We start from the raw sequence: 27491 nt of genomic DNA on the forward strand, positions 1-27491 counted from the left end.
AAAGTAGAGACGACTCCAAAAGCCAGGGTCAAGGACACCGAGTGAAGGTGGAAATGCAAGTCATCATCTAGTGAGAGAACCCCTGAGGTGAGCAGGGCCTATTTCCAGATGATGTAGGAAAGGGATGCAGCTGGTCCACAGGAGGCCGTGCAGCTCCTATTCTGTACCAGTAAGAAGTGTGCCTATCCTTCCTGCAGGGAGCATGCTGAACCACGTGCAGCCTCTGGTCAGCAGGTCCAACTAGATCCAGTCCAGAGTCATCCCAGCCTAGGCACCAGACTTGGGAGTGAAGAAACCTCCAGGTGATCCCAACCAAGACCTGGTCATTCAAAGTCACCGGCATCACACAGCATTGACAAGTTAACCCCCCACCCCACGTGTAAATCCCTAAGCCACAGGCTCTATGAGAATAAATTGGAACTCACATATATACACTACTATATATAAAACAGACAACTAACAAGGACCTAGTGTATAGCACAGGGAACGATATCCAATATTCTTATTCTTAACAACCTATATGGGAAATGAATCTAAAAGAGATGGATATATGTATATGTATAACATTCACTTTGCTCTATACCCGAAACTAACACAGCATTGTAAATCAACTATACTCCCAAAACAATTTTGTTTAAAAATGGCTTCTGCTTTATATGGATTAGTTAGAAGTAGTTTGCTAGGTCGACTTTCCTGGTGGCTCAGATGGTAAAGAATCCGCCTGCAATGCGGGAGACTTGGGTTCAATCCCTGGGTTGGAAAGCGACCCTGGAGGAGGGTGAGGCAACCCACTCTAGTATTCTTGCCTGGAGAATCCCCATGGACAGAGGAGCCTGGCAGGCTACAGTCCACGGGCTTGCAAAGAGTTGGATACAACTGAGCGACTAAGCACCGCACACAATTCGCTAGGTAGCAATAGATAATCAGAACACCAGCCTCTTCTACGCCAAGTTTTTTATGTTCTTGGCTTACATTATTTTTCCAACGGTGTCTCAAGGTAGGATTTAATATAGGCATCGTAAAGATGAGAAATCTGACCCTCAGAGAAGTTTCCAAGATCCCATTGTTTCTAAGTAACATAATCAGGACCAATACACCAAATCAAGATTTACACACCATTCACACACCATGAATCAGCCAATCACCCAGAATTAAGACAACTTTTAAAGTAAATCAGGTATTGTCTTCAGTACCTGAAATGGCCTATTTACATAAATTTATATGCTGAGAACACTCACCCTGAAATAAAGTCATTTGGCTGTCAAAAAAATTAAAAAACACCAAATCGCATACCTTTGAGCCGAGCCATGTAACTGAAGCTAAGCGGATGGACCAATTCCTGTCAACCCGCTCAGCCGACAGTGGCTCACTGCACTAAGTCTCTCGGAGAAAGGGCAGAATTTGTATCCACCGGATTTTTCTCTGCCTTCCTGAAATGACAGAATGACCATAGTCATCCAGACACACGGGCAAGCCAGGGTGGGTGGAGAGGAGAGATTTTCAGCTCTGCCGGCTGCTCCACATCAGTGAAGGAAGCAGAGGTAACTCTGCAGACAGTGGTAACTGCTTTGCAAATTCACTCACAGGTGCTCTGGGAGAATGCTGAAAATAGACTCTTGAGAAATCTGGCTGCGATCAGAGGCACCAGATGTTGCCCCAGACGCGGGGATGATGTGTGCTGCGGGCATCAGCCTAATTTAACTCATTCCCGCCGGGATGGGGGCAGGGGGAATCTACCTTAGTCCAGATCTTAAGGAGCTGGGGCAACCTTACCCTCAAGGGACCTTCAGAGTCCCGGGCCTCTGCTTCCCAAGAAAGAGCTGCCCACCCCAACCAGGTCCAGGGTTGCTGGGCCGCAGAGCCCAGCACACAGCCTCACTGCAGGGAAACCTCCTCACCCCGGGTTGGATCGAAAACCAGGTGAAGTGCAGCATGGAAATGCCCCAAGTTCAGTGCGGATCACCAGTCAGGGATTGCACAGGCCTCCAAATGCCCCAGGAGACCTCACAGCTACCAAGCAAGTCTGACTAAATGTGCAAAGGAATCCCAGCATTCAGCTCCTGTCAGATTTATTATAGAGAACAGCAGGGAAGTCCACAGAGAGCACACGAGTGCTCCCTATAAAATGCCTTCTCTTGTTCGCTCCTTCTATCTGTTTGGGTTCCCTCAGAAGCAGACCCCTCCTGAGACAAGGATTTGAGTGCAGGTGGTTTATCTGGAGACTTCTCAGGCGGTGCTAGTGGTAAAGAACCCACCTGCCAATTCAGGAGACATAAGAGACCTGGGTTCAATCCCTGGGTTGGGGAGATCCCCTGGAGGAGGGCATGGCAATCCCCTCCAGTATTCCTGACTGGAGAATCTCATGGACAGATGAGCTTGGTGGGCTACAGTCCATGGGGTCACAAAGAGTGGGACTCGACTGAAGCGACTGAGCATGCACGCACAGTTTATCTGGAAATGATCTCAAAAAGACCGGTGGAGGAGAGGAAAAGTGGCTCAGGAAGAAAGAGTGGAAGCTGGACAAGTGGAACCCAGATTTCATAGGGACCCCTGAGAGACCATGTGAGAGGCTGTGATGTTCTCCCATCTGAGGGACTAGGGAGTGGGGTTATTGATCCACTACCTCCTGTAAGTCACTGGTGGAGGACCATTCCTGAGGGTGTTAATTCCTTGAGTCTTCTGACCTGGCCCACACAAGGGCAGAGGAGTGTCCTCTGGCCAGTGAGAGCACACAGGCATAGGGCCATTAGTGCTGAAAGTTGGCCCTGAATCCATGAAAGTGGCAGAAGCAGAGGGAATGTGGGCAGGACACCCTCAGTGGCCACACATACCAAGGCTACTGACTTGTCTCTACCCGACCTGCATGTTATTGAGTCTGTTGCCAGTGTACACTGGAAGCGGGCAGGGTTGAGATCTGCTGTGTGGTCTAGCCTGGAGTTCACATCCCCTCTGGGCAGGAGGTCCCTAATTCTAAGTCACTAGTAGCAGGCCCAACTGAACCTGACAGATATTCTATTCCTCTAGCCCAGCTGGGTGGTGGGGACAGGATGAAAGAGCCAGCCTTTCCCCATCCTGGGCTGACTATGGATAGAATACAGGGCCATCATGGACCTGGTTTTGTGACCACCCTCTGATAGAAGAAGGTCTGCTCCTGAGCCTCCTGGCAAAACAAAGAAACAACAAAAACAACACAGAGTAGATAGGCATGAGGGATCTTACTGGGGTCACAGGAATGTTTCAGAACTGAGTAATGACGACTGCTGCACCACTTGGCCAATTTATTTAAGCAATCATTGAAGTATACACTCAAAATAGGTGATTTATGTGATATATAAAATTTGCCTTCACTAAAAAAGAAAAGAAAGTGGTGGTGGTGAGGGGGTTCTCCCCTGATGTCTCAGTGGTAAAGAACCAGTCTGCTTTTGCTTGCCAATGTAGGAAATGTGAGTTTGATCCTTGGGTGGGGAAGGTCCCCTGGAGAAGAAAATGCAACCCACTCCAGTATTCTTGCCCGGAAAATTCCATGGACAGAGGAGCCTGGCAGGCTACAGTCTATGGGGTCACAAAGAGTCAGACATGACTTAGCAACTAAACAACAACAAAGTTACAAAAATAAATTTATTTTTTAAAAATTTAAAAACTTAAAAGCAAAACCCCACAATACTCCACAAAACCATTGCATCCTAGAACTACCTGAGTGCAACCCCTGACCTGAATTGCTGCCTACAAGTGATATATCAGATTCTTGATATAATCCATTTAGAGCACTGCTTTCCTTCAAGAGTGAGCTAATGCTGAAATGAGAAACAAATGGAGAGAGGGTCTGAATTATCCCAAAATGCCCAAGAGATACCAGAACACCATGCCCTAGGCATCTCTTTTACTCCCCAAATTTTGTTAGAAATACTTTTGTCTGGCTGTCAGAGCAATTTCATACAACCTCAGGCTCTTCCTGCCATTTTACTTTTTCCAAGTTCAACCATTTCAGATGACTCGGGATGTAAATTCTCCGAATGAAGTTAAAAAAGACTCCACTTTCTAAAAGAAACTCCAAAGAGCCAATGTGGAGAGAAAAAAACCAAAGAGCCTTGGAGAAGGAAGCATTTTAGTAAGTTAAGTTGGAAAAGTAAGCGTGAGAACTCTCCCTTCCCAGCTAAATCAGTGCGGGGAGCTTGAAGGGAAAAGGCTTTTACATGCAAGGCCCATAGTCCATTATAATTGAAAATATGGTGACGCATAAGAGATGATGTTGATTTTAGAATCAGAATGTCAACCAGGTCTTCTCATTTTAGAAAGATATACAGCCCTTAGTGCCCTGAAGTTACCATTGGGCTGAAATTTTTATAAACTCAACTCCAAGTCAAATATTACAGAACTACCAAATGTCACTGAACTACTTATTATGGGGATATACCATTTCCCATTAAATCAAAATATTAAAATGCACTTTCATCTCAAAGTTACTGAAACTCTCTTTGGCAATTCAGCTTCTCTCTCAGGAGCACCTTCAAGCTTATATGAAGGAAGGCAGAAAAAATAAACAGACACCTAGGGATTAAAAACAAAATAAAAACCCTCTTCCCTCTAAATTATCAATGAGAACACTAAGGAAGAATTTTCCACCCAAGAGGACAGTGTTTTATCTCTGAAATATCAGCACTGACCATAATAAATACTCTAGGTAGTTTGTTAGCATTTAATCCATCTGGATATGAACATGAAACGCTGTTATTTTTGCCCCCAACAGTACTATCAAGTGTTTCCCTCCCACTGGATAGCAAATGCCTTAAAGACACTCCAGCCCAGTTCTATAGCTTTTCATTCAATTAATAAGACTTAGTCCAATGCATTTTGAAACTCCGATCTCCTATCTGATCCACAGACCTTCTGCTCCCCGTGAAAAGGCAAGGCATTCCAGTCTCCTGAAGAAGGGGCCCAGTGTGGTCTGCTCCCCTGTCCTCCTCTTCTTCCCTACTCTTATGCTTGTGAGAAAGAGAAGCAAGAGAAGAAAAAGAAGACATGTCTCCATACTTAAAGCAAAATATGTTCTCCCAAATAGCTGGTATTCAGTGCTATGGATGCAAGAGGGAGCCCATTACTAAGCTTTCTCACTGATGGGAAAGTTAATTTACATTAATTATCCCAGAAAGATGTACATTCTGGAAATGGCCCCCAGAATCATCAGCCTCAGAGGTCCAAGGCCCTGAACCATCTCGTATGCAACCTGTGTCACCCCCAACATGTTACCTGCTCCCGGCCTATCTCCATCTTAGGCAAAGTAGCAGTCCTCTCTTCCACTGGTCTATCCCCTTAAATGATGCTCCAGCATACAGTTGATGCGGTCTTCCAACATGCCTCCTGGAAAGACCTTACGCTTCAGAAAGTCTTCCCGTGAAATGGGACAACCTCTTTCAGTTGTCAATCAGTTGGTGACATTTTCCTCTATGCCCCAAAAGGTCCCCAGAAAGACTACAGTTCCAGAAGTTGTCTATGCTTGAAGGTAATTTCACCGGCAGGCATATATGGAATCCAGCTTAGAAGCAGAAACTTACAAGCCTGTGTGTGTGTGTGTGTGTTGGGGGGTGGGGGGGGTGTGTCTTCCAGGCACCTCTTGGCCTGAACATCCCCCAGCATGCCATCTAGAGCCCCACTGTTCTCTTGTTTATACTAATGGCACAAGAATGAGTCAGCTAAATATTCTTTGTGTAGCTTTAATAAACTCTAAGTTTCTCAGGAATATAACCATCCAATGAATTAAGGCCAGAGTATACTGTCTTGTTCAGAACTTCACCAGAAGAATGCCACCATTTCTTAACAGTGCATTCCCCCAACATTGATCATGGTATCTGTGCCAATACAGATATCATGACTTGTCAATACAACATACCTGGATCCATCTGCATTTGTAGCTGTGAAATTCACAGCAAGCATCTAATTCACTATCTCTTCTAGTATAAGCTGGGTGCAAGCATCAAATGTTATTTTATAATACATTATTTTCCTTTTGGTTTCTTTATATTTCAGTTAAGGCATTACACTGATTTTTGTTAAATTAAGTATACAAGCAAGCAATGATATCAACAGATTTCATTTCAGGATAATAACGGGAGAACTACAAAATATGTGTTGTAAAAAGGAGCCATTGGTTCTGAAGCAATGCAAACCAGTGGTCTAGATTCATGTTCCTTTCTGCTTATTTCCCTGTTACGCGCCCTGACCCTTTAGTCGAACTCAGCTGGGTCCAAGCTCCAGTCTTAGCAGCTCGAGGGAATGTTGTTTTCCCTTGAGCCAGAGTCATGGGAAGGGGGCAGCTCTGGCCTGTCCAGCATAATTGACAAAAAAACTTGGGGCTTGCTAGGTGGAACAGTTGGTAAGGAATCCTCCTGCCAATGCAGGAGACACAAGTTGGATTCTTGGGTCAGGAAGATCCCCTGGAGAAGGAAATGGCAACATACTCCAGTATTCTTGCCTAAGGAATCTTACAGTCAGAGGAGCCTAGCAGGCTACAGTCCATGGGTAGGGGCGGGGAAGTGGGGGTCACAGAGTCAGACCCGACTGAGTGACAGAGCACACAACGAGAAAGGGGGTTTCAGGGTCAGAGGCAGGGCTATTAGCCTCCTGCCCCCCACCCACCCCCAGCACAGTCCACATCACCAGGAAGCACCTAGGAGCTTCCCCTCCCAACACTAGCCTCAGAAGCACTGAATTTGGGTGTTTCCCTGTGCAGAGTATCAAAGCCTTAACACTTAGAACTGAATGAGCATATCCTTAGATCCAGAAGTAAATGTTTTGACTCTGACAGATTCCCACTTGCTCATTTTTGGTGAACTATGTGCATAGCCTGGGAATCTCAGCCCAGCCAGAAGTCAGCATCTCTCCTGCTCACCCACTTCTCTGTTGGGGGCAGAACTCCATGGGCCTTATCACATGGAGCTATCTCACTCTCATTGATGACAAAGTTTTTCCAACTAAAAACTCATCCTTGCCTCTCAATACATATGCATCTGATATCATCAACTGTAAATCACTTTCAATGATCTGTTTTGGAAAAGGAGGCATGCTTTATACATGCAGGATTTCTACAATCTAGGGCTTAAGAGAATACTGACAGGAGTAAGGAGGATCCACTGAGAGACACAGGAGAGTGTACTGGGCAGAGCATCAGACCTGCAGTAGCTGATGGTTGGGCATCCCTGGTGGGTGGCTCGGTGATAAGAATCTGTCTGCACTGCAGGAGCTGCAGGAGACTTGGGTTTGATCCCGGGTGGAGAAGATGCCCTAGAGGAGGGTATGGCATCCCACTCCAGTATTCTTGCCTGGAGAATGCCATGGACAGAGGAGCCCGGCGGGCTGCCATCCATAGGGTCCCAAAGAGTTGGAACACAACTGAAGTAATTTAGCATGCATGCACACAGTTGATGGTTACAACTTAATTCTCAGCAATGCAAGGACAGATGATGTTCTCCCAGATAGGTTGTATTCAGTGCTACAGATTAAAGAGTGAGTCTCATAACTAAGCCTTTTCATTGATGGGAAAATTAATTTAATTATCCCATAAGGATATACACTCTGGAAATGGCCCCCCAGAATCATCAGCCTCAGAGGTTCAAGGCCCTGAGCCATCTTGCTTCCCAATCCCAAACCTGTCTCATCCCCAACATGTCATCTGCCCCAGCCTGGCTCCAGGTCCCCATTCCTGAATGCATCAGTTCATGCCAATGATAGCAGTACCTAGATTGTGCTGACTTCCTAACCAAATCCTTATACTCCATCAGCCCTACTCAGGTGGGCGTGCACTGGGAAGATGGGCACTGGGGGCCCAGGGATGAAGAAGAAAGGTGAGTCAAGGGAAACTCCACCCCAGCCCTATCTCCACAAAGCAACAAGCTGGGTTCTAGGGAACCCCAGCCATTACCCACCCACCTGCCTGTGCTAGACCCTAAACCTCTGAGGACACAGGATGAGGATGCCACAGACCATGACTTCAAGGATCAGACAGTTTAGGAGTAAGCAGGTGGGCAAGCTGCTAAGTGACACAGTGAAAGTACATATGGGAGCTATGCAATGGAGGCGGGGGTGGGGAGTGGTAAGAATACCCTCCAGGAGAGCCCAGGGATGCATCCTAGAGGAGGCACCAGGCTGCCAGGCAAGGCAGAAGCAGATAGAGCAGGGTGTGTGCACTGGCACAGAAGCACAAGACGGCCCAGGAGGCAGGGAACTGAGTTCCTTCCTTGGGTCACGCTGAAGCATGAGGAGAAAATGTGAGAGAAGATTCACTCATCTGCTCACTTAGGCACTGTGCCAGGAGCTGGGCCCTGTGCAAATAAGCACACCTTCTAGCCCAGGAACAGGTGGGCACCCACTAAAGAAATGCCTTCTGCGATAAGCCAAGGAAAGTAGGGCTTCCCAGGTGGCACGAGTAGTAAAGAATCTGTCTGCCAATGCAGGAGACACAAGAGATACAAACTCAGTCCCTGGGTAGGAAAGATCCCCTGGAGGAAAAAATGGCTACCCCCTCCAGTATTCTTGCCTGGAGGAGCCTGGCAGGCTACAGTCCATGGGGTCACACAGAGTCAGATATGACTGAACATCTGAGTGCACACAAGCAGTAGACATTATCCTGAAAGTGATGAAGTGACACAGAGGAATTCTGACCCGGGGTGATGGACTGGGTGTGACAAGGGCTGAATTGGATTAAAGAGGAATCAGTCCACAAGCTGGAGGGATAGAGAAGTACAGTCAGGCCAGGAGAATCCAAATTACCAACTGCTCTCTGAGCAGTGACACTCTGCCTCCCCACCACGCCCCAGCCTCGCCCTCCATCCTGAGATGGCTGCAGTAGAAAGAGTCAGGGGTACAGATGGTGCCTGTCACAAGAAGCAAGGACCAGAGAAAAAACAGTCCAGGGCACTGAAGAACACATGGAGAACAACAGAGAGGAGGAGCACGGTGCTACAGACTGCTGAGTCAGGTGTGCTGGCTGCTGCTCAGGAGATACCCTGTCCCGCCTTTAAGCAGATGCAATCAAGCTAGAGAACTAGGTTGAGTCCTTGCGGCTAATGGAGAGGAGACACTGGGCTGGATGGCCATATTCAGGCAGTGCTTCTGTGGTTGAATCTGAGCACCCCATCTGCACACCTGAGGCTCTTGCATTTCAATGGACATTGACTCCCTCCCTTGCCTCCTTGGGTACCTACTTAAGTGTTCAGGTGGTTGGCTGGAGATTGGCAGGACTTGAGTTTCCCAGATATCAAGGTTGCCTTAGTTCTGGGAAGAAAGGATGTTCAAGTGCACATCTTCACTCACAGCCATGGAAACCACACACACTAAGCACCATGGTGTCTCCATGCCAGGACCTAAGAGTGAAAAGCCATCAAGACCCAGTAGAGCTGGCAGTCAGTACGGGCAGGAGCCCAGCTTTTTAAGGATCCATAGCCGCCACTGCCAGCTTTTGGATGACATCAGTTCAGTTCAGTCGCTCAGTCGTGTCTGACTCTTTGCGACCCCATAAACCACAGCACACCAGGCCTCCCTGCCCATCACCAACTCCTGGAGTTTACTCAAACTCATGTTCAAGGAGTCAGTGACGCCATCCAGCCATCTCACCCTCTGTTATCCCTTTCTCCTCCTGCCCCCAATCCCTCCCAGCATCAGGGTTTTTTCCAATGAGTCAACTCTTCCCATGAGGTGGCCAAAGTATTGGATTTCAGCTTCAACATCAGTCCTTCCAATGAGCACCCAGGACTGATCTCCTTTAGGATGGACTGGTAAGGTGGGTCAAATAGACTCACTCCCGGAGGGCTTCCACAATTTGAGCACAGGAGCTAAATCACTCTAATACTGTTTGAGCGCCATGACAGAGACCCATCTATCTCACACGTCCCCCACAGCCTCCAGACAGCCTGCCATGCTACCCCAAATGCCACCAGTGTGCAAAGGCTTAACCCTAGGGGTGGAGCTGTGTTCCCTCTTTCTAAATGCATACATCACCAAGCGATATCATGCATCATGTCCCATTATCTTAGCTTACAGGAAGGTCAAGAGTGTTTCCTCTCCGATTAGATGATGTAAGTAGAGCATTAAGGCATCAGGTCTAGGATACTTGAGACAGGGGCAATGGCAGCTCCAAATTCCCCTATCAGGGTCCATTTGGTTGGGAGTATGAACAGGTGACTTGTTTTGAAGCTGTGACTGCGTAGTGAGCCCTCTGTCTTTAGTAAGATTAGATGGTTCTGATCCATAGAAGTAGCCAGGTCTTCTAAAGATACTTCTATTAACATTTCCCATTGTACTGAGAAAACAGATTGTAAGATTAGGAGGAAGATGATTCTCATTTAATATTGGTGGTATTTTAAGGAGTGGCTTCCAAGGAGAAGCCAAACCTTACCTCCAAAAGCAGTCCTTGGTCCTCCAAGGTCTTGGAGACAGAGATCCCAGTGGAAACCGGGGAGCAGGAAGAGATAGCTCAGGATGGAAAACGGTGGATGAGAAGAGTGCTGAAGGTGACCCAACAATTTCATCAGCCCTCCCCTTCTCCCTCATGGGCTCTGAGACAAGAGGTGGGATGCATCTGAAAGCAAAACTCCAGGAAAACATCTTCAAGCAAAGATTCTTGGCTAGTGTCTGACTTGAGTTCCTCCACAAAACAGGGCTGGAATTTAAGTACTGGCAGATGGGTAGAGGGGAGGCAGGGGGCTCTTCAAGAAGAAAATATTTTATTCATGATCTCTAGTCAAAAGAGGAATAAGCCACTAAAAAGACTTAAATATCATTTAAAAATTAATACACAAGAAACAACCATCTTGATAATTCTGATGATGGTGCAATAAAGCCAAAATCATTGGTTTGCTTTTGGGGAAAAAAAAAATAGCCAATAAAAAGAAAGTGAAATCTACGTCTTGAATGTAAAATTCTTTTTAACTCTATAAATCTCTGATTAGCCTCCTTCCCTGTTCCAAGTGACAACACATGCTCCCACAAACAAACAAAAATACACAAGAAAGGAAGAAATGAAGATGACGGAAGGAAGAAAGGAAAGTAGGAAGGAATGAAAGAAGGAAACTTAATAAACTGCAAACTCAATATCTTCTCTCACTGCCTAGCATTTCTGTGAGTTTCCTGAGTGATGGCTTGTCTTTTAGCTCTTGGCTGAGAGTCCTGATTCTTAATCCCACCATACAGCGTATGGAGGAGAGAATTTTGAGCATTTTGCAGCAGATAAGTGTGCCAAGAAGTGCTGGCAGAGCACTATGAACTGAGATTCCAGGACTGGGTGGGTGCCGTCCTTGCATGAGGACCAGAGTATGTGACCTCCAGAAATAGGGAGAAGCAGTCACACACTCCAACACTGTTCTCCCACGTTCTATGTGATGTCTAACCATTAGTGATACATTCCTTGGGATTAACATTATCCTTGGTAGGTCTGGAACCACTAGCTCCAGGTCAGGCTGTTGTTATCTGAAACACACTGCCTTTCAAAGGGTTTTGTAACAGAGTGAAAATCTGTCCCTAGGAGAGCACTTGCAGGCTGGAGAACTCAGAAGCAGAAAGAGTTGGAAAAACAAACATTCAGAACCACAAACCACCAAACACATCCAAACACACAGTCAATCAAGTTAAGGAAATGCATACAGGGTATCCTCCCAGATTCCTTTTCTTCTTCTTCTTCTTTTTTTTTTTTGACATGGACCATTTTTAAAGTCTTCATTGAATTTGTTACAATTGCTTCTGTTTTATGTTTCAGTTTTTTGGCTGCAAGGCATGTAGGATCTTAGCTCCCCAGCCAGGGATCAAACTGAACCCCTGCATTGGAAGGTGAAGTCTTCAACACTAGACCACCAGGGAAGTCCCTCCCCTGAGTCTTCATAAGTGTTTATACTACAAGCCCTGCTCTTTCTCCTCTTTGTGCAATCTCCATGGTCCCATGAGAGAGGGACAGAGCAGGTGACAAGCTGCTACTGAGACCCCAGTCCTCACTCAGCAAACTTTCCTTGAAAAGCAGGCTTTTAATTGGATGGCGAGGGACTCCTCTTCTCTCACACTCTCACTCTCCACCCCAGCAGGTAAAAGGACAGCAATCTTGGCCCCCAACCTGACAGGTCTGAGTAGAGATCCCAGATGAAGAGTCTGGGTCCATTCCCATCCACTTGACCCTCATTCTTTCTTCTCCTGATAGCCTCCCAAGGTTTTGTTCACCAGCCTGTCCTCAGCAATCAGACGGTCAAAGGCAGAATGAAAAGGAGGAACTACAGGGGCCCAGGGCAAGATGACCCTTGACATCCCAATGGGGCACTAACTTCCCATTACCCACACCCACTTGAGGCTGCCCTGTCCACACCCAAAGCCAGGGGTGCTGGGGTGCCTTCTGTGAAATAGGCAGAAGCTTCCTCAGAGCATCTAGCCTGAGCATCAGGCAGAGGCATCTCTGGCTTCAGGTGTGGATTGACATGCTAAGTGTTTCCTGACAGCCTGAGAGAGCCTAAATACATAGCCATGTTCGCAAGCTACAGAAGTCTAGTGCAAACTGTATTGATGCAGGGGAAATCACCAATAATGCACTTTAAGGCCAGAATTTCAATATTTTTGAAGGGTTTCATTTCTCCTCCTTTCCAACTTTGATATACATACTTACTTAACAAGGGTCTGGGGAGGGTTAATTGAATTAATATATGTAAAGTGCTCAGGGTTTGAAGAGAATACGCAATATAAATGGAAGTGTCACTAAAAAGGTTAATCTAATTTACATCTAACACTTTCAGTTCATGGTGTTAATGAACTATATCCTTTTAGAGAGTGATTAATTTATAGAAATGTGATTATTTTTCCTAATGCTCTATATGGGTCAGCTTCTTCTCTTACTGTATCTAACTTTACAGGAGAATTCAGCATTTTATAAATTAAAATAGTAAATCATATACCCAATAATGGTTATATTTCATTAATTACAAGGAGACATGCATTAGATTAACATTTATCTGTTTTAATTAATTTGCTGCAATGCAGTTATCCATGCAAATGGGAAAACGACACATCAACCTGACATCACATTAACAGTTTTGACTGGTTCTACCCTGAAAATTTATGGGCCTGCAACTGCTGCATAACCACGGTGACCACCCGCTGTGCACCATATGCAGACTAAACATGAAAAAACAAGGAAGAGCCTTAATGCTAAATTCAGACTTCTGAAAATATCATTAATTGAATTGATAAGACAGTATAAAGGCAGAAAGATATAGGGCTTTGTTTGAGGGGAGTTTGAGCCCTGAAGTCTCTCAGACAGTTTCTTAAATCTGATCACTTTATTTGCTTAGACCCTTTATCCTTCCAAAGGGCATTCAGAGCCCTTAGCAAGTGGATACTCAGAACTTTCTTGAGTAGGGGAAGGAGATGCCATCATGTCCTTTTGGCACAGGAAGAAACAGATATCAGAGGGCTGAGTGATGTGTCCTGAGCCTCACACTGATCAGTGAATCCAAGTCAGGAGACTGGGAGAAAATGCCTTTCCTACCTTCTCCCCAATGATTTCCTTGTCACACTTACTTGGAAGACTGCAGATTTGTTTAACTCTATAATACAACAGACAGCATGGAAATGCAAAGTGGCAGAAGTCACCAAAAATGATGTGTTGTGGGCTTTTTTTTTAAACAGCAAAACTTAAGTTAAATTTCAGCCAATTAAGCATTTTTAGAAGCAATGAGAGTAGCATTCACAGGCTTTCTCAGTGAGAATTCCAATAGCATCTGCCACACCTGATTCCCTCAAACATCTTGGTGTGGTTAGAGTTCTCCTGATTCATCTGTAGAACAGAGTGTTTTCAGTACCATGTGTAAAACAGCTAGTGGGAAGCCGCTCTATATATAGTACAGGGAGCTCAGCTCAGTGCTCTATGAAGACCTAGAGGGCTGGGATGAACATATTTTATGATGTTCATTTACCAATGTGTAAAATGGGTACTTGTGAAAAAGACAACTGATATGTGAAAATCCAGCCATGACAGCAGAAGGAAGGGTGGCTTTAGGAGCAGTCAGGTTACCTGCTACTCCATCTACACCATCTCTCCCACCCTTTCCACACTCACCTCCTCATTCTCCCAAATCCAGGCTTCAAGTATATCTAATACACTTGAAAATGTCTGTGGTAGCTTTCTTTGACCCTGGCTGTTTAAAAGAAAAAAAAAAAAGGAGTCAGAGGAGGACCATGATTAACTGAAATGAACGACTGCTGGGAGGCCTTCCTGGCCCAAGAGACCCGGCCAATGGACCACGCAATGCAGACAGCTGCCTTCTCTGCTTGAGGCCAAGTGTGATGGGGGTGGGTGGGAAGGATGGAGGAAGGCCTCCAGCTGCCCGGGTGAGAAGAGAGAGGCTATGCTCACTCTTGATGGGGAAGTCAATCAGAGAGTAAGACTTCCAGAAAAACCAATTCTTTCAGCAATTTTGTAGTGAAACTCAAATGCTCTCGGACTGTGAGGAGATGCCTTCCAGAGCAGCAGAGCCTCTCTGGCTCCACTCAGAGCTTTCCTCAGACTGAAGACACATCACGCTGCTAGGTATGCTCATGTGACATGGGAAGTCCATGTATGCCACGCTGTTCTGGGTTCACATCTCAGTCCCATGACCACTAAGTTGTGGGACCTTGGGCAAGTTACTTCCCTTCTCTGAGTCTCAGTTTTCTCCTCTGTAAATACAGGATAGTAATTTGAACTACATCATCGGTAGATCAATCCAATTGGGGTTAAGATCAAACCAACTGTCACATGCAAAGTGCTTAAAATAGTGCCTGGCACAGGGTATGCATTCAATAAACACTCATTCCTTTATTAGCTCTGTAATCTCTGTGCATAAATATATTTTTCCATGGCTGGGCTTCCTCTTCACTCCTGCCTGTGTACCAACATGAGCATTCTTACTTTGTAGCTACATGTCCTACCCCCCAATCCCATCTTCTTACTAAATGCCTACTCACCTATTAAGACTTCTTTCATGTACTCCATAAATCTTTCCTAGTTTCTCCTATCCTTGCCAATTTCTGTCTTTCCTGAAAGACTTTTTCAAAGTCTTTCATACACGGTCTGACCTCTCCCCAGAAGCTATAGAGTTCTTCAATAGTTTGTGTCATGTGTGATGTTTGCCCTAGACAGAGTGTGAGCTCTCTGACATCTGAAACTTGCTTTATCTTTCTGTTCCCCTCACAGAATAACAGGAGACTGAGAAATAGCTAGCTATTGGCTGATATGGCTAAAAATGGGGCCCAATGCATATTTGGGTTGGCCTCACCCTCCCAGGTATTCTCCTCTGATCACTGCCCTCTTTTGCCTTCTGCCTATTGCCTCCTGACAGAATGGTATGGAGGAATGTCGGTGTTCTCCCAAAATTCACCTGTTGAAACCCTACCCCTCAATGCGATGGTATTAGAAGAGAGGGTCTTTGGGAGACCCTCTTCTTAAAACCCAAATCCTAGCATACTAGGATTAGAAGAGGTCTTGAGGGTGGAGGCCTCATGAATGGGATTAGTGCCCTTATAAGAGTCATGAGAAAACCTGCTTCCTCTCTCTGCATTCCACACATCAGACACAATGAGAAGTTGGCAGTTCGCAACCCAGAAGAGAACTCTCACCAGAACCCAATCATGCCTGTACCCTGAACTTGGACTTACTTCCTTCAGAACCATAGAAATCAATTTCTGTTGTTTATAAGCCACCCAATCTATTGCATTTTTTTTTTTACAGGAGCTCCAGCTAAGATAGAAAACTTCTGTCCTATTCAGTGCCTATGTCTTCAGTTCAGCATGCTTCCCCCAGCTCAGTCTTCTCATGATCCATCCACAAACCCACCATTCCAATTTCCACAGGTTCCAATTAGTGGTTGGCTAAATAATAAATTATAAAATAATAATCTGTCTCAAACTGCCATTTGGTTACCACAGCTTCAGTTACCCCTTTCCACATAAACATGCACCATCACAGAAATGGTCAATGTCTTCAACAAACAAAAAAAGAAATCTTCTCTGTTTCCTGGGACAGCAAGGCTAGGCAGAAAATATTCACTGGTCAGGGGACTTCTCTTAACAACCCAAATCACACCAGAGACCAGAATCCTATACCTTCAGCACCAGCACTGAGAGACGTTTGTTTATTTAGATAACATATATTGCTGAGTTCTTTCTCAGAGCTCACCCTGCATTAAGTGCCAGGGCTTTAGAGATTAATGAGATGAGATATGGGTCCCAGCCTCAAAGGCATTCGTAGAGTAGTATTTTCACAATTCAAGTCAAATGTCGCTGTGTACGTGTATTTATATATCACTATGTCCACATATACAGAGAGAGACAGAGAGAACAAAGTTTGAATGGAGAGAAGGTATGAACAAAACTACTGAACTGCCAAGAGGTCAGTCAGAAATGGAGAATCTCAGATGTTAGAACCCAGTGTTTAAATGATCAGAAATTATAGTCACTGTATATTTAATGCTGTTTATATGCCATGAACTGCACTAAGTGATTTCTAAACACTGTCCTGCCAACTACTTAGCAAGGCAGATCTTTGTATCCCCATTTTATAAAGAAACTGAGGTTCAAAGGATTAACTGATTCGCCCAAGATTATCTAACTGGGAAGGGGTAGGGCCTAGGATTAGGAACCAGATTTCTCTGGTTACTAAGCCCAAATTTTCCTTCCTACAGGACAGAAGAAAAATGAAAATATCCAAAATGTCTGTGAAACAATACCACTGCAACCTGAAACAGGTGGATTTACTAAGCCAATCACTGCTGATTAATCTGGAGAAGGCAATGGCAACCCATGCCAGTATTCTTGCCTGGAAAATCCCATGGACAGAGGAGCCTGGTAGGCTGCTGTCCATGGGGTCGCGAAGAGTGGGACACAACTGAGCGACTTCACTTTCACTTTTCACTTTCATGCACTGGGGAAGGAAATGGCAACCCACTCCAGTGTTCTTGCCTGGAGAATCCCAGGGTCGTGGGAGCCTGGTGGGCTGCCATCTCTGGGGTTGCACAGAGCCGAACATGACTGAAGCAGCTTAGCAGCAACAGCAGCTGATTGTTCAGCTGATATTCCAGAGGCCAGGCAGAAGGATAACCTTGGAGATGCAGGGAGCATCAGGATGATATTCCAGCTCACAGGGCTTACAGGGTGGTGGTGGGCCAGACAAGGAGCACAGACACTCCAGAGGGAGAGTGGCAGTCTGGGGGACCAGACTGGGGGACCAGTCAGGGAGGCTCCCAGGGGAGACCATGTCCAGCCCTGGCCATATCTTGAGTCACAGAAGGAATCAGGATGAGCAAGGTGACCTTACAGGCCAAAGACATAGCCCAAAGGACCCAGGGCAGGAATGAGCACATCCTGGCCCAAGAACCACAGGTACTCTGGGATGAGTGCAGGTCAGCATGTGCCCTCGGATGCACTGCTGGGGACGTTCTGTCACTGTGCTTCAGTTGTTGGGGAAACTACTGTCACATCGCTAGAAGTCACATGCTACTTTCCCAGAGATGATACAGGACAATTCACCATAAAAATCCCACGCAACTTTCCCCCCGTAGGAGGTCCTGCATGTGCACTCTGGAATAGACAAGGGATGATTTCTGAAGCTGTGAGAGGGACGATGAGGCTGCTGCTCGAAGCAGGTTTCCAGGAATAAGAACAAGGCCCACTCCCTTCACCTCTTGACAGGCCCCTCAAGACAACAGCCCTGGATTCTCCTGCTGTAGGCAGGACCATAGGGCTCCTGGGGATCTCAGAGATATAGTCAGCTTCTCCATGGCTGCTAGATCTGCCTTTAAACCCAACGGGGAGAACACGTGATGAACGGTCAGGGGGCACTGAGCGTGGCAAGCCTTCTCATTCTCACCCCAGTGTCACAACCTTCACTGGTGGCTCTGGCAAGTCATTTGCCCTCTTTCAGACTTAGTTTCTTCTCTGGAAAGTGGGCTGCCCTGCATGACTTGTAAATATGAAAGACAGTCCAGGTAAAGAGATTAGCAGAGTGCCTGTTACACTAAGGGGAGGGTCCACAAACTGCAATTACTACAATTATACCACTCCTGCTACAATTCCGCTCTGTCCTCTCCCCTCCTTATTACCAAATGCTGCACTTGCAAGCCCCTTCCTACCCCCATCTCCCTTGTCTATGTCCCCATCGTACGGTACTACACTTGGTACAAACTCAGCCTGCTGTATCATTCTGTTAAGGTTTTCACATAAAAATCTTGTCTCTTCAACCAGATCAAAGCTCTCAAAGCAAGGCAGTCATGAGATGGGAATGGGGGTGGTCTTCTTATATTTTTTAAGAACCCTCCAAAGCACTGAACCAGGCTCTGGAAACATAGACAGACACAACATCAGTTATTATTGATGGTCTATACTCAAGTATGGGTTTCCCTGGAAGCTCAGCTTGTAAAGAATCAGCCTGTAATGCAGGAGACTCTGGTTCAATTCCTGACTTGGGAAGATCACCTGGACAAGGGATAGGCCACCCTCTCCAGAATTCTTGGGCTTCCCTGGTGGCTCAGATGGTAAAAAAAAATCCGCCTGAAATGCAGGAGACCCCTGGGTTAGGAAGATCCCCTGGAGGAGGGCATGGCAACACACTCCAGTATTCTTGGAGAATGAAAAATAGCCTTCTATTTTTTTGAGAATCTCCATGGACAGAGGAGCCTGGTGGGCTGCAGTCCATGGGGTCGCAAAGAGTCGGACACAGCTGAGCAACTAAGCAAAGCACATACTCAAAGTATTGTTCTGAACAACCAATGCATGGATGTTGAGAACTGAAAAGGGTTTGTGTACCAGGTCCATGAGACTTGAGACCACTGATATATCACCAAATTTGACACAAATCTTAAGATGTTTATTGCATTGTCTTTTTTCCCTGGATAAGACATGCCTTTCTCTGCCCCAGAGGCTCCTAGGGTCCACAATACCCTCTCAGCTTTGCATAGGATCTGGTTCTTTCAAGGCACCCGGGAAGTGTTTGCCTATTTTGAATAGCCAAGATACAGAAGAGTAAAAGGAAGGGGTTATAATAGCTCCCTGGACACTGTATTATTTCTGCAGTCGGGAATATGTTTGCACTGAAATTGCAGAGATCCTGCAAAAACGGTTCTCAGGGCTTAGCTGCTCGATTTCCTACAGGCAAGAAGCAAGAAACACAAAGGCAGAACCAGCTGTGCGCCTCAAACACATCATCATACAGGAGCCCAAGCCAGCAAGATGTGCTTCCAGACAGTTGTCCAGAGGGTGTATTCAAGTCTGCCAGGAGGCCTGACACCCCACTCCCAATCTTCCTCTACACATGAATTCAGAACTGTATGGGAAAAGAAGGGTATTTTTCATTCAATCTTCTTTGCATGCCTTCCTGACTTTTCTCTTCTTTAGTAATATGGGAATAACAACAACATGAATGTTAGAAACTGCAAAGTCAGTGGCAGGATGCATCATATACAAAGCATAACCTTCAGTGTCTCAAACATTCTTCAGAGATGATTTGAAATTTGGAAACGTAAAATGCATGTGCATTGTGATAAGGAAAGTCAGTCCTGTATTTCCCAACTGAAGTGTCATAGTAAATGTCTCTGTTTTGATCAAGTATTACACATTTGTCTTAAAAAAAAAAAAAAAAAAAAAAAGCAGCTAAAAAACGCCCTTTGCAGCCCCCCAGTGGTAGGAAAAAGAAGGAAGACGGGTGATTCAGAGAGCAACTGGTACTCAGCAGACCAATCAACTTATTACTCCAGAAAGACAAATGGCTTGTTTTCAGCACGAAATGAGTATGTTCTATGTGGGGAAGATGAAAAGTGTTGGTTAAAATGCACATAATTATTCATATGAGCGTGAATCACTGAGAGCCTGGATTTTTTTTTTTTTCTTTTCAATCTTTCTCTTTATCTGTACCGTTTTCCATTCTAACCTGGGAACCCCGCGATGCATTAGAATACCAGGTCTTCTTCTCAAACAAGTTTTCCCTTCTTTCTTCACTTGCTGTGAGCCCCGCTGTTTGCAGACATCTGCTCATACATACACCATTTGCTCTGCTACAAAGTGGCGAAAAAAATTAAATAGATATCACCCGCCTGTTTAACAAAGTTTTTATATTGGGGAAGAAGAGCAAAAGTTTTGGAACTTCATTAATTCCGTTTTCACAAAAACAACAGTCTATCGGGTGATAAGAGACTTCTTTACGCATTCCTTTACCTTTGCCACATGTTTGAGACATTTTCATCATCAGTTTTCAGCTGTCTTCCGCCAAAAGAAACTACTTCTCAAAGATGGGGGTGGGGGGATGGGATGAAAAGAAATAGGATGCCTGCTTATAAAATCATGTCACCAAAAACCATGTCACCACAAAACTAACAGAAACTCTACTATCCTTCTCAACTGTATCACTCGCAAGTTGCGGGAGAGGCATTTCCGGGTTCTCAGGGAGGCGAACTGTCTGCCTCGTACTCTCCCCACCCTCCAAGGGTAATTAAAACAGAAAACATTCCCTCTTGAGCCAAGTGGAAGCTACAGTGCAAAGCCAGCTTGCAAATCAGATTGCCTCTAATAGGGCGTCTCTATCTACTGGAGCAAACTCCTCCTTCCTCTGACGACTGTCAATGACCACGGTCCTCCCCGAGGGGGTTAACGGGAAATTTGACCACAAGGATTAAATAAAGCGCACGCCCTCCTAGGTAAAGCGCAGAGAATCAACAAGTTAGCACAAAGCTGGGCGCCCCAGCCCAGAATTGCCTCTCCGGCGCCCACCGCCACCCACCCCTCGCTTGCCTCTCCCACCACTGTCCAGCAAGCACGTGACCTTCCGTTTGCAGTTCACCCTCGGGTCGCCCCTACCCCAGCGCTCCTCCCCGCACTCCAAGGCAGCAAATTCCGTGGTTCGCCAGCCTACAGCCTCTCGACCGCGCCAGGCGTTCGCCCGGATCTTGCTTCCTCCGAGGCGCGAGGAGCCTAGAGGTCAAAACTCCAAGCGAACCAGAGTAGCGGGGAGGGAGGTCACCAGGTTCTGCGCTTCGGCCGAAGCACAGTCGCAGAGGCTGTGGGAAACATCACATCCCGCACTTCTCCTGGGCTCGGAGGCCCACCCCGAGGGCGCGCGTTCCCAGGGGAGCCAGAGCCGCCCTGGGGGAACCTGAGGCCAGCCAAGGGGAGCCTTCTCTGGAGCCCACAAGTTTCCACCCCATCCCCGAGCTGGGAGACGAGCCCTGCTCTCTCCTTAGAGGCGCCGCCGCTGATTCCTCCCTCTGGGCTGGAGCAGACAACTGCCTCTCCGCGCCTCAACAGCACCCTGTTCGAGCCGTCCCCCGGCCGGAGCCCTCGACTCAGCCACTACGCCTCCACCCCGGGGCAGACAGCCCCCAAACTTATCCCGACTCCCCAGACCTCGCCTTCCCCAGGGTCCCTAGGCCCCGCCCAGGGGCTGGGTCGGCGTTCGCAGGTGAAATCTATCTAGTCCACGGCTCAGGGCGCTCACTTCGGGCAACCTGGGCGCACGAACGCCGGGAAGCTGCGGCAAGGAAGAGTGTGCAAATCCAGCGTGAGCTCGGGTCCCCGCTGCTTACACTCTCAAGCCCTCCCTTCTTTCCTCCTCGAAGACGGAGAAAGTTCCCCAGCACCCACCTTTAGCCGCGAGGAGGCGGCGCCGCCCGCTGTCCCCGCCGCCGCTGCCGCTCCCCACGCCCAGCGCCAGCAGGAGCGGCACCCAGCACAGCCTCCCGGTCAGCATCCTCGCCGCCGCCGCCTCTGAGCTGCCGCCGCCGCCTATTGCCCGCACCGGCTCTCCCCTCCCGGTGCGCGCCGGGCCGCCCGCCGCCTCGCCCTGCCGCTGGGTGCGCTTCGGGATTCGCCGCGCTCGGTCTCCGGTGTCCACTGCCGCGCCGCTCGCTCGCTCGCTCGCCGGCAGCAGCCGCGCTCACTGGCACGGACCCTGAGCGGCTCCGTCGCTCACCCCGGGACGGCCCGTGACGTCACGGACGGGGGGAGGTGGCTCCTGCATATTCATGAGGCGCGGACACCGGCGGCGGCCTTGAGCTCGCGGCTCCGCGCCCCCGGCCCCCAACTTTCCCCGCTGTCCTCGAGCTCTCCGGGCGCTCCTGCTCCAGTTTTCCTGCTCCAGGCAGGACTCGGCTCCCAGAGGGCCGGGTCGGCGGCTGCGGGGAGCCCTCTGGCCCCGCACCCTTCTCGCTCCGGCTTGCAAATAACTGCCTCGAAGGATGACTGGCTTCCTCAGAAGTGGTCCCCCGGAGCCTGAGCGTCGCCCGCGGGGATTCTGGGCGCCGGGTCCCGCCACGCCCTTGGAGCTGACATCCGCGCCGAGACACGCGGGGGCGTTGCTGCGAGTCCTGCCCTTGGCCCGGACTCTGGACGTTCTATGCCGCCTGGTCTGGGGAGGGCGCCCGGCCCACGCTAGAGTTGGAGAGCGCGCGTGCTGCGAGCGCTGGTCGGAGTTGCCGAGCCGTGTGCATCACCGCGGACCGGAAGGGCAGTGGCCGGAGTCCGCACCATCTTGGAGAGGCAGGGACAGCCAAGGCTCCCTGAGGCTGATGGACCAGATCACAGAAGGCAGACTTGGGGCGCTGGGCCTGCCGAGGCTACAGTGGGACAGAAACTTCGCTGCAGTATGGTGCCCAGGCAAGAAGTTACCACCTTTCTGTTTCACTACAGGTATCTTAAGACCAGGCCACCTGACGTAATGCCTTGTAACACCTCGTGAGTAATTGTGAGTTCCCAGAGTGCAAGGGCCATGCACTCCTAACGACCCTCCCCACCCCCAAGCCACAGAGGTTTCAAACAGGTATCCCATAAACACTAATTAATGGCTCACAATAAATCCTTGACCGTATTCACATACATGTATGCAGTGCCAATATCACACACAGGTCAGGGTTCAAATAAGGACGCAGAGAAATCCAGAGAGAACCAAAAGTTATTTATTCATTGATTCATCCCTTTTACTGAGCATCTAGACAGGTAATGTCACCCTGCCACTGGACACTAAATTAGACATTAGACCATCCAAAGACCCAGCAGAGTTGTCCATCCTCTCTTTAAAGTCTTTGTTCCTGTGTGAGAAGCCAAAGAAGGCTGTAAAAGGCAATTACAATGCTTTGTGTTAGGCACATTCTTTATGTTGCTAGATATGAGCCTATACAAATCAATTAACAAAATGTATATGCCTCAACGGTGTCTAAACAGCATCCTATAATTAATAACTGTAGTTTGGGGTACTCAACAAAGCCATAAAATCCATTAACAGCCCTCGAGCTGCTCAGTCACTCTGCGCCCGGCTTGGCAGCTTACCCAGAGCTACTGCCATTGTGCAGGTGGACTCTTCTGCATTTCCAGGCACTGAGAGGTGCTTGGGGTATAGCCATGACTCACACTGGCTGCAGGGAGCCTCAACCCAGGAGGGGCGCTTCACCTGCCCGTCTCCTTTAACCTGCACAACCCGCGTCTGTGCTGTACTCTCCTTTCACACGGGAGTAAATGGAGCAAACTTCCTTGTTCAAGGTCAAAGGGCTAAAAAATGCCTCAGGCCCACACCAGGCCCTTGCCTTTCCAGACTTGGTGTCGGGATCCAGAAAGGATGCTGTGGAGAAGGAAACATTGACCCAGGCAAAATCAGGGAGGCCAGCAAATAGAGGAAGAATATAGATGTGTCTCATTTTCTTCCATTTATGCTACACCCAGGGCTACCCAGGTTGGCTCAGTGGTAAAGAATCTGCCTGCCAGTGCAGGAGACGCCAGTTCTATCCCTGGGTGGAGAAGATCTCCTGGAGAAGGGAATGGCAAACAACTTCAGTATTCTTGCCTGGGAAATCTCATGTTCAGAGGAGCCTAGCGGGCTGCAGTCCATGGGATTACAAAAGAGTTGGACACAACTTAGCGACTAAACAACTCCATGCTCCATCCAATTACATATCTGCCTCCCCTTCATTTTCTAATAAATAAACTTACTTTACTGACTTATCTGCTCTGTCTTTTGATGTCATTCTATTGAGTTTTTTAAGACCAGTTTGCTAGTTCCCAAAATTTTACATGGACTTTCAAATCATACCAAATAATGAGAAAGAAGGGAACATACAGCTGATGGGGAAGCATCCCCAGCCCCATGCAGCAGATCACCAGAAAGAACACAGCAGAAGAAGACACCAGGAGGCAGGCCAGTTGCTAACAACATTGCTAACTTCTATTTCCTCCTCTATGAATAGGGGTGATGACTTATGCCTGTTGTAAAAAATCAAGTGTGCTAATGGCCCCTGTTTGTTTATACCACCCTGAATTCATTCCCTTTGGATGTATTCTCCACATGATGAGCTTTGGCCAGTAGGACAGCAACCATGCATGTTTTCTCTTCCTCTTCCAGGTCAACCAAGAGGTGACCTGCTGGAGGCTGAGAGACCACACAGAGTGGAGCTGAGCTATCCATCCAGCCAAGGTCATCCTAGACTAGTCAGCAACTGACCCACAAGCTGAACGCAGACACATGAGCAAGTCCGGCTAAGACCAACCAATCCTGACCCACATCAGAGCTGCCCAACTGACTTATGAAAAGTAATCAATGGTTGCATTCAGCCACTACATTTTGGGTTGGTTGATTAAGGAGCATCTCCCCTGTGGCTCAGCTGGTAAAGAATCTACCTGCAATGTGGGAGACCTGGATTTAATCCCTGGGTTGGGAAGATCCCTCGGAGAAAGGAAAGGCTACCCACTCCAGTTTTCTGTCCTGGAGAATTCCATGGACTGTATAGTCCATGGGTCGCAAAGAGTAGGACACAACTGAGTGACTTTCACTTTCACACCTACTTCATAAGTAGGTCATTACAAGAAGTAAATGAGAAAATATATGTAGAACTCTTAGTATGTTGACGATGTGTTGGCACATAGTCAATGTTCAATAATTGTAAAAATGTCTCCATTTCATCCTTACTTCCCAGGTCTCTGAAATGCCAGTCATAAACCTGAGTTATATCTTTTGCAAGAAAGGCACTAACAACCTGGCATGGAGGGGATGAAGGTGAGTAAGTTCAGCCTTGGCAATTCTCAGGCCACAAGAGCCTTGAGCCTACATCATCTGTATGGAGCACCGCTATGTCCTCTGCCTGTGCTAGGCCATTGCAGATACAAAAAGTAGGTGATATAACCAACAGTTAATATGTTCCAGTTCACTCCATGCCAGGCTTTGCAATGGGGGTTTTGCATCTCATACTTAATTTAATCCTTTCACCAACAGATGTTATTTTCCTACTTTGTTCTGAACAGATTACTGTCTAAGAAAGTTTGAGTAACTTATCTACATTAACTTAATTGTGCAGGATATGAATTAATGTCTGCCTAATAGAAATTCTTTCTCTCACACATTATGGTTTTGAGAGAAGCATGTAGGATAAGTAAGCAACAAAAAGTAATTTCACAGACTCACAAACATAGAGAACAGACTTGTGTTCCAAAGGGGGAGGGAAGGCTTGGGAGTTTAGGGTTAGTAAATGCAAAATATTATATGTAGAATGGATAAGCAACAAGGTCCTACTCTATAGCACAGAGAACTATATTCAATATCCTGTGATTAACCATAATGGAAAAGATTATGATAAACCATATATGAAGAAATATATATATCTGAATCACTTTGCTGTACAGCAGAAATTAACACATTGTAAATCAACTATACGTCAATAAAATAGATTTTTTTTAAAAAGTAGTTTCAAATCAGAAGAGGTAGCTTCGGGAATTCAGCTTTTAAAAAGATGTTTATCCACCATCATTTCTGAATATTAAATAATTATTTAAATAACCAATTGAAACCAAAGTAGTGATACAAATCTCTGAATTTGTTGAGGCTGCCCCCTTTACTCTTGACTAGCTATTGCGGTGTGTTCTTTTACAGATCTTGCTCAAAAATGGTGAGCATATGATGTAAGGCTTTGGTCACTTTAAGCTCCAAGCCCAGGGCCCCACCTGGCAAAGCAGTAATGAATCTCAGACAATTTATTTGGGTCAATAGTTTTTAATAAATAAATAACTCTACTGTTTCAGAAAATAGAATCTAACGGGAACAGGCCTGATATAAACACAGTCATTCCCTCTCATTTTCACCAGGGTCATTAATGCTTTGCCCAATTAAGTACCAAAACACAGCCCCTGAATAATTTAAACTGGATGATTGAGGAAAATAAATTATACCAGCTTATGGAAACTTATTTTTAAAAAGAAAATTGAACTGCAGCTTTCTACATGACCTAAATTGAATTTAACTAAAAATACTTAACTTTAAAAGAAAGGTCAAAAACCTGATTCTTTAAGGACTGGAGTCATTTATTGCTCCCCTCCCCCATCTTGGCAGGCAAAGCTGAGTCTTCATGACCCACAAGCAACTGGACAGATTACCGAATTTTCAACATTTCTCAGATGCTTTAGTGTTCCTGCAGACGCTGCCTCCGCCAAAGGAGCTTTTTAAAGTTTACACATTTATCTTCAAGAGAAAGCGAGACAAGCTTGTTCACAACCAAATCCAGTTCATGTTCGACATTGTTTAGACATGAATGTTCTATGCTTGGCGAGGCAGAGTGCCTGACTGAAAACAAAGATGTCATTGATTATACCAAGGAATTGTTCCAGCACACTCTTATACTTTCCTTGGACCTTTACACCCTGCAGTATTTAAAAAAAAAAAAGCCAGAAAATTCAGTGATTTCTCCCATTGACAGATGGATATATCTTTTCTCTCCTTGAACCTGAACAGGCTTGCAACTGCTTCCTCAGATAGAATTTGGCAGAAGTGATGCTCTGTGACTTCCCAGACTAGATCATAAGGGCAGTGAAGCTTCTGCCTTGTTCACTGGGATGCTCACTTTTGGACCCTAGTGTCTCCATCGGCAAAGTCCAATGACCTGAGGCTGCCAGCCATGTTGTGAAGGAGTCAGGCCACATGAGGAGGCCATGTGTAAGCGAACTGACAGCTCCAGCTGAGTCCAACATTTGCATCATCCCAGAACCTCCAGGTAATTCCACTTCCTAGGTGCTGAGTCACCTTCAGCTGTTTGAATCTTTCCACCTAACGCCTGGGACATCATGAAACAGAGTCAGGTCATTCCCACTATACCCTGTCTGTATTCTTGACTCACAGAAACCAATAGTGTATGGAACAAAATTGTGAAACAGCATGTAAAACATTGCCCAGCTTACACTGGTTTTGCCTCCTTAAATAGGTTGCTGATTAATCAAATCTTGACTTATTTTAAAGAGACAGAACTGTGAAGGTGCAAGACAGAAACCCCTGTCTCCAGGATGAGTCCAGAACCAAGAATCTTCAGTCTGCAGGACTCAAAGAATAGAAATGTTGCCACCAAAGCTCTTTATGAAGCAGGAAGTCCTTCAATAAGGAAAATCCAGGCACCAACCAGCAAGTAGCTTGTAGAGACTAATTCAAGATGAGCCAAACAGCATCCAAGTTTGAAATTCCCCTAACTCCTTAAATTTCATCC

At 46.7% G+C, this 27491-nt stretch overlaps 1 protein-coding gene across 2 annotated transcripts in view; it reads right to left on the reverse strand.

Moving 5' to 3' along the window:
* CLSTN2 (calsyntenin 2) overlaps positions 1-22479 on the reverse strand; it is a 744137-nt gene extending 721658 nt beyond the window's left edge. For both annotated transcript variants that reach the window (XM_070466678.1, XM_070466677.1), the window contains exon 1: positions 21628-22479. In XM_070466678.1, the coding sequence (XP_070322779.1) occupies positions 21628-21733 (106 nt within the window). In that variant the 5' untranslated portion in view covers positions 21734-22479. The remainder of the gene's footprint in view (positions 1-21627) is intronic.
* Positions 22480-27491: the final 5012 nt, after the last annotated feature.

This window comes from Odocoileus virginianus, chromosome 4 (assembly GCF_023699985.2).
Source record: "Odocoileus virginianus isolate 20LAN1187 ecotype Illinois chromosome 4, Ovbor_1.2, whole genome shotgun sequence".
In the NCBI taxonomy this organism is placed as follows: Eukaryota; Metazoa; Chordata; class Mammalia; order Artiodactyla; family Cervidae; genus Odocoileus; species Odocoileus virginianus.